This window comes from Leucopleurus acutus (assembly GCF_964270905.1).
Source record: "Leucopleurus acutus genome assembly, chromosome: 3".
Taxonomy (NCBI): Eukaryota; Metazoa; Chordata; class Mammalia; order Artiodactyla; family Delphinidae; genus Leucopleurus; species Leucopleurus acutus.
The window spans coordinates 53,555,448-53,568,503 of NC_139145.1; the positions used below are offsets into that span (position 1 = coordinate 53,555,448).

Genomic DNA, 13,056 nt, shown 5'->3' on the forward strand with positions numbered 1-13,056 from the left:
TTTAAGTTTCTTAGTGAATAGTTTCTATTTTGAGAAACAGTCTTCACCTCAGGAAACAAAATCCTTGACATAGTGATCACCAAGAACCTTCTGAAGCCAACAGGAGGTTTCAAATTTTCACACCACACGTACTATAAAAGCATAGCTGTGTATATCCTTGAAAAAGTAACATCCTATGTACATTAATCATTTTATTTCCCCAGGGGTCAATACAGTGTAGTGTTGCTCCTCTGCTTTTCCATCTAACATTCAGAACACAAGGACATAAATTTACAGATATATTTTACTTAACAGATACTCTATACAGTGTACAGTAAAAATGCACACAGTGAAGGAAACCGTCTACTGAAGGATGCATATGTTCATGGATAGCAACAAGCTACAAAATTATGAAAATATAAGGTCATCTGATCAAAGTCAAGTTATGACTCCCATTTATTACTAGCATACCCATCCCCCTACCCCATCCCACCCCCAACCTATCCCCAGTCACCTCACCATCATGGTTTAAATTTAGGGAAAGAATTTCACACACTTTCAAACCCTTCTGCATAACTATTAACTAAAGTGAAGCTTTAAAAAAAAAAAAAAAAAAGCTGGTGACTCTCTCTCCCCACAAATCCTTCCATTATTCTCATCAAAATATCACTTGTTTATCAAGGTGCTGGTTTAAACTTTTTATTGGGGACTGACTTTTGGTGGCCCAAAAGAATCACTTATCTCAATAATGGGTAAGTCAGGCTATTAATAAAAAGGCAGGAGAAAGAAAATGGGGATGAGAAAGGGGCAACAGGTGAAAGCCTTTTATATTCTGAGAATGTTAAAAAAAAAGAAAGGAAAAAAAAAAGGACCAACTGAACCAGTGCTCAGTAATTTCAAAGCAAACTAAAAATCAGTGGCAGAAGTCCAGGAGAGTTAATATGATGACAGAATGGAAATCCCACAGAGCTAGCTACCATTGCCTTATAGCATTGAAGAACAGTTACAATTTACACTAAAATATTACTTACTGCTGCACATTAAATCCCCCCGAATTCAGATTGAATACAAATTGGGCTCCTCCTCAATAAAATAATTAAATTTACTTTTCTTCCAAGACAACTCTTGAAAGCAAAAGGATATTTTAATTACAAATATCTCCTACTATCTGATGACCCATCCATAATAGCTAAGAGATAAAAGATTCCAGGCGATTTTTACATTTAATGAAACTTTATCAGCAGATTATAATCCAAAATAAAATTTCTGAACACCCTGTCATTTACATCAGAATCCAACACCAATAGCAACAAAAACAGGTGGTGTGGAAAAATAAGGCTCTAGAGATTATCCAAGTCATTCCTGTGGATCTTCACAACTGTGTAAAAGTCACTAGGCCTTTGGTGCTTTAATATCATGAACAGTTATGAGATGTATTTAAATAGCAAACTTGCTGTCCTTAAACCTACTGTGTTGAAAATAAAAATAAAAAAAATTTTTTTGGCTCATTGACTTCTTTAAATAATTTTAAAAAGTTGTTCTTCTAAACAATATTCCTAAAAAGTATACAGCTCGCATCAGATTTCATCTTCGCCATGAACGAGATTCATATTCATCTTCATCCTCATCGTCGTCATCATGCAAAAACAAATCTGATGTTTCTGTTTCCTGAAGAAAAGAGAGGGTAAAATCTGCTCAGTGGCACAAGAAAGTTAAGTAAAGTGCTTTTTAGGCCAAAGGACAAACAGACTAGTGTACAAAGCCCAGGCTGGATTTACAAGTGATGCAAAGTATCTTTGGGGGCAAAAAAACCCCAAAACATTTATTTTTTTATATATATATATATTCTTCTCCCCTGCTAATTTTGCTAGTTTAATAGAAGATTTCCATTCTAATATCATCAGAAAAACAAATAACATATGAACATTTAGTGGGGGGAGGGGGATATCTATGAAACATGTTTTTGATAAAATTAATTTTATTCTATTATCTTAAAAGTGAGAAAAGTAAATAACCATTTGAACGTCTAAACTTTTCCTCTAATATCCGATTGTGAAGGACGAATATAATACCTTGCCTATGACACTGACATTCCAAATCTTACATAAAAATCTAAAATCTTACACAAAGTAAAAGTATCTACAAACATTCCCGAAATACCAAGATTTTTCTTTTCTTTCTTTTTTAAAGAAGGGAAATGTTTCTGCTTTTGTTATGTAAAATTACCCACTTGGTCGGGAAGACTCTTGATCAGGCATAAATGCTATCTTTTAAAACCAAAATTACAATGAATGAGGAATAACTTGCAATGCTGCCTAAGTGTCCATTTTAATAAACTAATTAGAAATACTGTAGTAAAAAAGCAATATTAATTCTCATGTTTTAAGAAGCTGGTTAGTACTTGTATTATTTAAGTCCTTGGTTTTGCTATTCTTCCCTCTTATGGCCATCTTCTTTACACTCTCTCATTTTAACCAACTATATGTAGAAAGAAAACTCAAATCTATTACTTATGGAACTTGAATAAGTTAAAACTAGAACAATCAGATAAAATTTAATTTGTTCACTTAATCCATGTCTTCATTTACCAAAATAAAAATGTCCAGAGCCCCAATAAAGCCAAAATAAATGCAAATTTTAAAAAAGTACAGTCTCTCCTACACCAGAAAATAACCCCCAAAAGAGCTTTTTTATTTCTGCACCTAATCTGATTCTTTAATAAACTTCTAGACTAGTCTTAATTAATTACATGCATGAAAAAACTCAATATTTATTTTTAAATTTTTATTACTTAATGTTAAGAAAAGCATATAACTGGAAAACAATCTAATTCAACTCTTATTTTCAATCGTTAAATTTACCTCCTCCTTGACTTCCTCTTCCTCAGTCTCAGTGGATACAGAAGGCACCTTGGCCTTGTGCCATGATATTTGTAGCCGACGGTCTTTGAATTTTGACCCTTGGTTTGCAGGCTAAAATAGATTTTAGAAGAACACAAAAGTTTGTACTCACACTTACTAATGATTTCTTCAAATTGTGTGCTATTAAACGTTTAATGACTTGAGGGAAAAAAAAATCTGTTAAAATGGATCTACAAATAATCTCCAATGAGAGCTAGAAAAAGTGAAGTTCTTTTTAATTAGAAGACCACATGTCTGGTTTTCCCAGGATAGTCCATCATTAATGTTGATGTCACATAAATTTTAAGATCTGTCTTGGTTTGGATATAAATTATATAGTCATTCTACATAGAAAAGTCATGATGAGGACAACAAATACTGTCTTAATATGATTATTGGCCTTTGGCTTTGATAATCTACATATTTAGAGTAAAACCTTACAAATATAAGTAATTTAAAAATTATCTATTCATCTCATGACATCTCTTATATCCCCATCTATATCTGTTAAAACTATTCCCACTTCTTTTCCTGAAATGCTATATAACAATGACAAATACTCTGCAGCTCATCTACGTATCCCACAAATGTTAAACACCTATTATCCTATCTCAGGGTAAAACTACGCAGTTTCAAATGTATTTCTTGTTATTACTGTCTAAACATTTTTTCCTCCCCAGCAAAATTTCAGTAAGAGAAACCAAAAGTTTAATTTTAAGGACAAAGCAATCGAGACAAAAGAACAGAGACCCAAAGTTTCATGAAAGTGAAAGCTTAATCATTTCTACAGCTTTCCTATCAACAGATCTGGGTTGTAGAATATCCCCAATTCTTGGTTCAGTCCTAAAGTATGTAATAGAAGGGGCTCTTTTAAATTTGGGGTTTCACCCTAGATTTTCTAGGAAAAATACTGATAAACTTCATGAAGCATTTGCAAAATATTTCCATAGAACACTCAGATCATTGCACGGCAAGAATGTACATTAGGCCAGATGCATACCAGTCAATTACTGTCTCTGCTGATACCACAGCCTGTGATTTAAGGAAAAACTCCTATTATCCCTTGTAGGTGTTAAATGTTTATAACCTGACACCAAACATTTTGACTCATGGGACAAACTAAAATGACACATCAAAATGGCCCTAACCCAAATATACATTTACCATCTTTTCAAATCAGGTAGTTACTAAGTGAGTGGACATTAAAAGTTCTCATCACAAGGAAAAAAAAATTTTAACTATGTGTGGTGATGGATTTTAACTAAACTTATTTTAGTAATCACAATGCATATGTATACTGAATCATTATGTTGCACATCTTAAAATAATACAATGTTGTATGTCAATTATATCTCAATAAACCTTGGGGAAAGAAAAAAACAGGTAATTTGTGTAACAGACATCCCTTGCCCTTACTCTATCCTTTAACATACAGCCCAATTATAGAGATTTCTTCAGTATTTTGTTCATTTCTATATTATTTAAATTCTTTCCAGCTTTACTGAAGTGTAACTGACAAATAAAACTGTAAGATATTTGAAGTGTGCAATGTGATGATTTGATACACTGTGAAAGGATACCCCATCGAGTTAATTAACACATGCATACCTCACGTATTTATTACCCTTTTGGGAGGGGGGCGGGAGAGGGGGGTTTTTAGAACATTTAAGTTCTACTCTCCTAGCAAATTTCAGTTATATAATAGTGTTGTCAACTACGGTCACCATGTTACACATTAGTCCTTAAACTTTGTTATTTGAATTTTTAAGTAAAGTTATATTACTTTTATTAGCAAGAAAAAGCAATATAAAAATTTTTAACCTATATTAACTGGGTTGCTTTCCAAAGAGGGTAGCAGTTCTATCTTCCAAAAGAAATTTTAAGGCATTAGATGTACTGCATATATATTACTGAAGGAAGAAGGAGAAATTTAATTTGTATGCAGTCAGGAACTAAGAATATAAAACTCCCACTACCTAACTTGTAACAAATAAGATTAATAAATAGAATAAAGATGTATTCTAATAATACCAAGCCAGGAACTCTCACACACCACCAGTGGGAATCTAAACTAATAAAACTGATGCAGTTCACTCAACAAGTCCATGTATATGCAACAGAAATGTACATGTATATATGAAAAGACATTTAAAACAATGTTCACAGCAACACTGTTCATAAAAATGAAATGGAAATAACCCAAATACCTATCAATAGGAGAATGGAAAAATAAATTGTGGTATATATATACAACTGAAAACTATACAGCAATAAAAATAGCAAACTACTGTTACATGTAATAACACAAAGGAATCTCACAAATATAATGTTAAGAAAAAAAAGTAGACACAACAGAATATATACTATGTGGTTCCATATATATAAATTTTCTTAAATATGCAAAATAATACTATAACATTTAGGAATACACATTAAGGTGATAAAAATACAGTTGATTCTCGTTATTTGCAGTAGTCACATAAAGTTCACCCAAGCACTGAATTAGCAAACACTGAACCATTGTTTCTAGGGGAAACAGAGGGTTAGGTTCCTATGAGCCTCTGGTCAAAACATTTTTGCCAATGATCAATATGTAACCTTGTTTTATGTTTAAGGACATTACTTAATGTATACTGTTGATTCATTAACATTGAACTCATGGCCCAAAGCATGACAACTCATGCCTGAACAAGGCTTATCTCTAACACACATCTTTACCATAAGGCACATCACTACCTTACTGAACACTTACACAGCACTTCAGAACTATACTTGGAAGCCATTTTAAACAGTGAAATCACCAATGAAAAGCACAAAAAAATGAGAGAAATATGGCACTAAATAGACTGCAAAAAAGACTTGTTTACAGGATGAGAGCTGAGACAAGAAGGCAGAACATCACCTCATTTGACCTCCGTTGGGAACTTGTGCACTGGTCAACTCAAATTTTTCACAGTTCTGCACATGTCTGAAAATGACCACACAAGCACTTCAGGTACTGATTTTGAGGCTGTAATAAATTTTAGTGGGTAGGTGAATGTGCAATGCAGTATCCACGAATAATGAGAATCAACTGTATAAAGAAAGCAAGGAGGTGATTATAATAAAGTGAGGCTAGACTTTTTCTGAGGAGGAGAGAAGATAGTGACTGGAAGGGGGCAGAAGGAGACTTCTGGGGTGCTGGGAATGTTCTATTTCTTGACCTGAGGGGCAGGTAATATGGTACCTTCTGATAAATCACTTAACTATACATTTGTTATTGGTATAGTTTCAATAAACATTTTAAGTTGAATATTATCTTCATAATTTCAAGAAAATACCAATTAGCCAAGATATTTATGTTAAAAAAGCAATGTTTAGAATCCACCTCTGTATTTATAAATGATCCCATTTTGGTAATTTTTTAAATTAATTAATTAATTAATTTATCTTCAGCTGTGTTGGGTCTTCATTTCTGTGCGAGGGCTTTCTCTAGTTGCAGCAAGTGGGGGCCACTCTTCATCGCAGTGTGTGGGCCTTTCACTGTCGTGGTCTCTCTTGTTGCGGGGCACAGGCTCCAGACGCGCAGCCTCAGTAGTTGTGGCTCACGGGCCCAGGTGCTCCGCAGCATGTGGGATCTTCCCAGACCAGGGCTCGAACCCGTGTCCCCTGCATTGGCAGGCAGATTCTCAACCACTGCGCCACCAGGGAAGCCCCGGTAAAATTTTTTTGATGAGAGACTTAATATATGTATTCTTATATTCGTAATTTTTTTCTATAAATATATCCAAGAATAATAACTACCTTGTAAGAGTAGGCCAAGATTAAGAGGTGAGATTTTTACTTTTTATTAACTGAATTTTGACCCTTTGCTTGTATTAATATTTTTAATTAAAAATACTTAAAAAAATTTAGGACTTGCCTCATATACCTATCAAAATATCTAATTTTTCTATATACACATATATATTCTCTCACACGCATATCTATACCACGGCTTGAAATAATGAAATAGTGGAGAAAAGTTAGATGTCCATCAATACAGGACTAATTAAATCTAGTACAGTACATCTATACAATAAATCACCATGCATCCATTAAAAACAAAGCAACATCATATGCACAATTAACAGTAATTGCCTATGGGGAGTGGAACTGTATGACTGGAGGTAGAAGGAAATGTTATTTTTCTTTCCTTTTCTTTTTCTTTTGGCCACAACACGCGGCATGCGGGATCTTAGCTTACCGACCAGGGATCAAACCCGTGCCCCCTGCATTGGAAGCATGGAGTCTTAACCACTGGACCGCCAGAGAAGTCCAGGAAATCTTACTTCTCATCGTACATACTTTTCTTTTTGACTATGTATATGTGTGTTGCCCCTCAAAATAAATCAAATATTAACATATATGAATATATGTGTGAATATGAGCAAATCAATTACATATCATCAATAAAAAATTATATGCAGTAACTTAGAAGCATGTAGAACCTTAGAGGTAGAAGTTACGCAGAGAGAAATTCACCTACACAGCCATTTTCCCAGATCAGAAACTGATGCCAAATCTGTGCCAGTCATGATCATCAATCCCCTGACTGGCAAAGATGAAAAAACAAAACTTAAGTGCTGTTGAGGATATGGGCAAACAGGTGCTCTCACCCAATGTCACTACAAGTTTAAATTAGCGCAACATTCCTGGAGGGTTATCTGGCAAGCTGTACCAAAATTTTAAATACACATACGCGTGCCTTCGATCCAGTCATCTTGCTCCTATGAACTAACCTAGGGCAATGGTTCTCACTGGGAGACGATAATGTTACTCTAGAGGGCATTTTGGTGGTCACGCTGACTGAAGAGCACTTACTAGTATTTAGTAGGTGAGAGCCAGAGGTGCTAAAGGTCCTGCAATGCACAGGACTGTCCACATAACATTACTTCCCTCAAAAACGCCAAATCCAGTAAGATGTATATAACATTGTCCATTAACAGTGAAAAAACAGGAAACACCCTAACTAGCCATCCTGACTGACATCATGAAGAAAAAGACCTAAGGAAGAAAGCCAACACACTAGGATAGTAGAGGAGAAATATGAAAAGAACCTGTGTAGCTGAGTTTCTTAAATAATCAATCCTAAAACCTCCCTACCTCTAAACTTCTTGAAAAAAAAGAAAATAAATGTCCGTATTTTCCAAGTTATTTATCTGTTACTTGCAGCTACTAAATGCATCCTGAGAAGCATTTACTATTTTCATAATCAGGAAGAAGAAAATTTAAAAAATCTACTTCCACTCTATTATTACTGAGTACAACTCTAAACCACACTACCATAGCTCAAAATCTTTGTAGTTAAATGATGCATACTATTGAAAAAATGCCAAAGTACAGTTCAAGTATTCCAAACATTCAGTATAAATAACTTTCCCTGTTGAAATTAGCTGAACCTCTCTTTACCCAGGAGTGAAGGAAAGCACCCTAAGCTCTCATCCTATCTGTGCCCTTAAGCAAGCCTCTATGACTTAAAATTTTCAGCTTTTACCTAAACTTTAATATTAAAATACTTAAAGGAAATTCTTCATGGTCCTTGATACCCTCCTAACTCTGTCAAATGAAAGATATATAAATAAGGATTCTTTTTTAAAAAAAGTTCTTTTGGGACTCACTGATTTTATCTTTAAAATATACAAAATTCTATTTATATATTACATGATATTATTTCCCTTTAATTTATTATTATTATTACTTTTTCTTTTTGTGGTACGTGGGTCTCTCACTGTTGTGGCCTCTCCCGTTGCAGACCACAGGCTCTGGACGCACAGGCTCAGCGGCCATGGCTCATGGGCCCAGCTGCTCCGCGGCATGTGGGATCTTCCCGGACCGGGGCACGAACCCGTGTCCCCTGCATCAGCAGGCGGACTCTCAACCACTGTGCCACCAGGGAAGCCCTCCCTTTTTTTAAAAAAATTATTTATTTGGTTGCACCGGGTCTTAGTTGCAGCAGACACGCTCCTTAGTTGAGGCTCGCCAGCTCCTTAGTTGCAGCAGGTGGGCTCCTTAGTTGTGGCATGCGAGCTCTTTGTTGCGACATGCATGTGGGATCTAGTTCCCTGACCAGAGATCGAACCCGGGCCCCCTGCATTGGGAGCGTGGAGTCCCAACCACTGTGCCACCAGGGAAGTCCCATATTTCCCATTTTTGAACTTAAATATTTAATATATAAAGTAATAAAATAATATATACCAGGGGCCTGCAAACTACAACCTTCAGGCCAAACATGGCCCAGCACCTTGTTTTTGGTGGCCTGTGAGCTATGAATTATTTTTACATTTATAAAAAATTATTAAAAGAAGAAAAGGAAAAAGAAGAAGGAAGAGGAAGAGGGAAGGACAGGTTTAGAGAGAGGAGGAAAAGGAGAAAATGTGACAGAGACTGTACGAAGTCTGCAAAAGCCTAACGTGTTTACTATCTGGTTCTTTGCTAGAAAAAGTCTGACTAGTGATATATACTATTAAAATATTTATATATTATTATACATGTTTTATGTTGTTATAGATAACTTCCATTGTATATAAACATTCTCTGGATTTTAAATTTGTGTATATAGTTGACCCCTAAATCACACAGGGATTAGGGGTGCTAACTCTCCATACTGTCAAAAATCTTGGTAATAACTGTCAGCCTTATTATTGAAAAAACTCTGTGTACAAGTGGACCAGCACAGTTCAAACCCATGCTGCTCAAAGGTCAACAATTTTTAAATTTACTCATATTTTTCATGTACGTATCTGAGACGTAAAGCCCAAGATTAACACATATCCTCAAATTTGGTTTTAACATATACAGTATAAAAATGCTGGTGTTTCATCTTAAAAATGAATGTGAAGTTAAAAAGTCTGATTTTAAAAATAAGATATGTTCCTTTGGAAAGCACAGAAAACAGAGAAGAGCCTAGAAGGGAAAAAAAATTAAAACTAACTTGAATTCTCCCACCCAGAACTAACAATTTAAAGCAGTTCCACTCCAAGTTTATGCATACTCTCCTATCCCACCTTTCCTTAACCTAAAAGACAATCCTGAGAATTTTCTTATGTCATTATTCTTTAAAAACATGTTTTTAATAGCAGCAAAGTACTGTTGAGCGTTTAGATAGTTCTCATTTTCACTATTATAGAAAGTGCTACACTGAGCACACTTACAGTTTGCAGAATCGTTTGCATAATTTCCGTATGATAAATTCTTAAAAGTGGATTAATGCAGGGGTCCTCGACCCCCCCCCCGGGCCACACAGCAGGAGGTGAGTGGCAGGTCATCAAGTGAGGCTTCATCTGTATTTACAGCCACTCCCCGTTGCTTGCATTGCCACCTGAGCTCTGCCTCCTGTCAGATCAGCAGCAGCATTAGATTCTCATAAGAGCATGAACCCTACTGTGAACTGCGTATGTGAGGGATCTAGGTTGCACGCTCCTTGTGAAAATCTAATGCCTGATGATCTGCAGTGGAGCTGAGGTGGCGATGCTAGCACTGGGGAGTGGGTGCAAATACAGATTATCATTAGCAGAGAGGTTCGACTGCACAGAGACCCTAATAATTCAACTGCTTGCAGACTCACATCAAAACTCTATTGGTGAGTGGCATGTGAAAACAAGCTCAGGGCTCCCACTGATTCTGCATTATGGTGAATTGCATAATTATTTCATTATATATTACAATGTAATAATAATAGAAATTAAGTGCACAATAAATGTAATGGGCTTGAATCATCCTGAAACCATTCGCCCCTCCCCTCCGGTCCGCAGAAAAATTGTCTTCCATGAAACCAGCCCCTGGTGCTAAAAAGGTTGGGGACTGCTGGATTAATGAATACAAGAATAAACTGAAGGACTCTAGAATTAGGTCCTCACACTTCAGAACAGCTTCACTAACACCCATCCATCACCTTTTCATACAGATATGGTTGATCCATGATCCTTTCACAATCATTAAGGACAGTAAAAGAATACTGAAAATATACATTTTACTTTAGTCTTTGTGGGATTATAAAAGACCTTGAAGAAGAGTTACCCTATAGGTTTGCTAAATCTACTTTCAATAATGTCTTAGGCATACGTATTTCTGTATTTTTTTCAAAGAAAGCATACTATACTGCCCAAGTATCTGTTACAAGTGTAAGTGTGTTTCTAGCATTCAAGACTGTCTGATAGTACCCTATCAAAACAAAAAACAAACTACAAAACACCATCGAAACCAATGGTAGTGTCTCATTCTTGAAGTTGCCTTACCAGCCTTGGCTTTGTTTGCTCCTTCCCCAAATGCCTGGACATGTCCCTTTCCGCAAACCAAGTGCCGTATTTCAGACTTAACAAATATATATATATAAAAGTTGGTTATTGGGGCTTCCCTGGTGGCACAGTGGTTGAGAGTCCGCCTGCCGATGCAGGGGACGCGGGTTCGTGCCCCAGTCCGGGAGGATCCCACATGCCACGGAGCGGCTGGGCCCGTGAGCCATAGCTGCTGAGCCTGCGCGTCCGGAGCCTGTGCTCCGCAACGGGAGAGGCCACAACAGTGAGAGGCCCACATACCGCAAAAAAAAAAAAAAAAAAAAAAGTTGGTTATTATTAGATACTCTAGAATGACTCACTTATGAGAAGGAAAGAGAGCCATTTGAGCATGACTTCTGGATTAAAACTTAAAGATTTATATATAACCCTCAGGGTAGAGCATGCAGCTTCCTACCTAACAAAATTACCTATTTTTTGTAACTAAAACTTTCTACAGAGCCAAATTTATAAAAATTCTGCTTTATATTATTATACATTATTATCTAATGCACCTCACCAGAGCTGGCAGTGGGTCTAAATGCCGATGCCCAAGTTTTGGCAAGGAAATTCGAATATTATATACTCAACCCTGAGAGACAAAAATCGACATTCACCCAGCCTCCAGAAGAACACCCTGCCCATGTACAGTGCTCCTCCATATATTATCTTCTTTACTCCTCAAAGAAGTCACTTAAAGACAATCTCACACTTTACAAAAAAAGAAAATAACAGTCAGGGTAGTGAAAAAACTGGCTCAAGAGTAAACAGACTGCAGCCCAGGTGGCTCTCAAATCTGGACATCTTATAATAACCCACCATTCTCTAATAGCCAGGGTGAAACAAGATTAATGAGCATCAAACTAATAAGAAACTATGGAGTGAAATCTTGCTCTTTAAGATTTCTCTCACCATCTTTAACACTCAATAGGGCTGAAGATGTTTTCTCTCAAAAAAGTTGTTTGAGGAATAGGCATCCTGGATGTTAACAGTCAATTGTGTATTTTTACCTTGGTCCTGCCACTTATTAACTGTATGATCTTGGGTGACTTTTTTAAGCTTTAGTTTTCCGATCTGTACACATGGGTTTCTACCTGCACTTTATACAGTTATTTAAGGTTACATGAGATCATGTATGAAAATGCTCTAGCACAAATAACACTCAAAAAATATTTACTGAATGAATTAATGAGTGGTTAGAAAGAGAATATACTGTTTATGTGCAAAATAACAAAAACATTCACTTGTGGCAAATATCTATTTGCATATTTGTCTAAAAGCAAGTGGTCACCACTGTACACAGAATATAACTAAACATGACTCTTCTCCTAACAAATTCTTCCTTTGGATTTCGTCTCCATCCCAGACTATTTTCACTTATTGACTATAAACATCTGGTAAACCATGTAATAAACCCTAAAGCAAAAATCAAATATAGCTTTCGAATAACTTGTTGCTACAAATGCATTTATGTGAAGTATTATGGAATATAGCACGAGCTGCTTCTTGACCTTCAAATATATTAATAGGAATTTACTAATACCCATGATTTTACAACTTATTTTTCTAATCTATAAAACATTTGACATTTATACAGAAGGCATCAAGGAAATGCTAAATACAATGCTTTTAGAGTTGGCATTTACTATTTTAAAAACTTACTGAAAAATGCTGAAGTAAGTCATCTTTCTCCTCCTCAATGAATCCCCCAACTGTTAGTGCTTTAGGGCGGTGGTCCACCACCATGTGATTTAGTGAACCCCTTCCTCTTCCTCCACGGCCTCGGCCTCTTCCTCGACCCTGAGAGGACATGGTCTTTCCTCGACCCACAGGTAAAATACCTAATCGTGCAGCCTGAATAACAACAAAAAGCAGAATATAACACA

The 13,056-nt window shown here is 36.0% G+C and overlaps 1 protein-coding gene across 4 annotated transcripts in view; it reads right to left on the reverse strand.

The window, feature by feature from the left end:
- Positions 1–456: 456 nt before the first annotated feature.
- Positions 457–13,056, reverse strand: part of LOC309959632 (RNA-binding protein 27) — a 65,239-nt gene continuing 52,639 nt past the window's right edge. For all 4 annotated transcript variants that reach the window (XM_082835985.1, XM_082835983.1, XM_082835984.1 and 1 more), the window contains 3 exons: positions 12,833–13,024; positions 2,841–2,951; positions 457–1,647 (listed from right to left, as the gene is read on the reverse strand). In XM_082835985.1, coding sequence (XP_082692111.1) covers positions 1,564–1,647; positions 2,841–2,951; positions 12,833–13,024 — 387 coding nt within the window. In that variant the 3' untranslated portion in view covers positions 457–1,563. The remainder of the gene's footprint in view (positions 1,648–2,840; positions 2,952–12,832; positions 13,025–13,056) is intronic.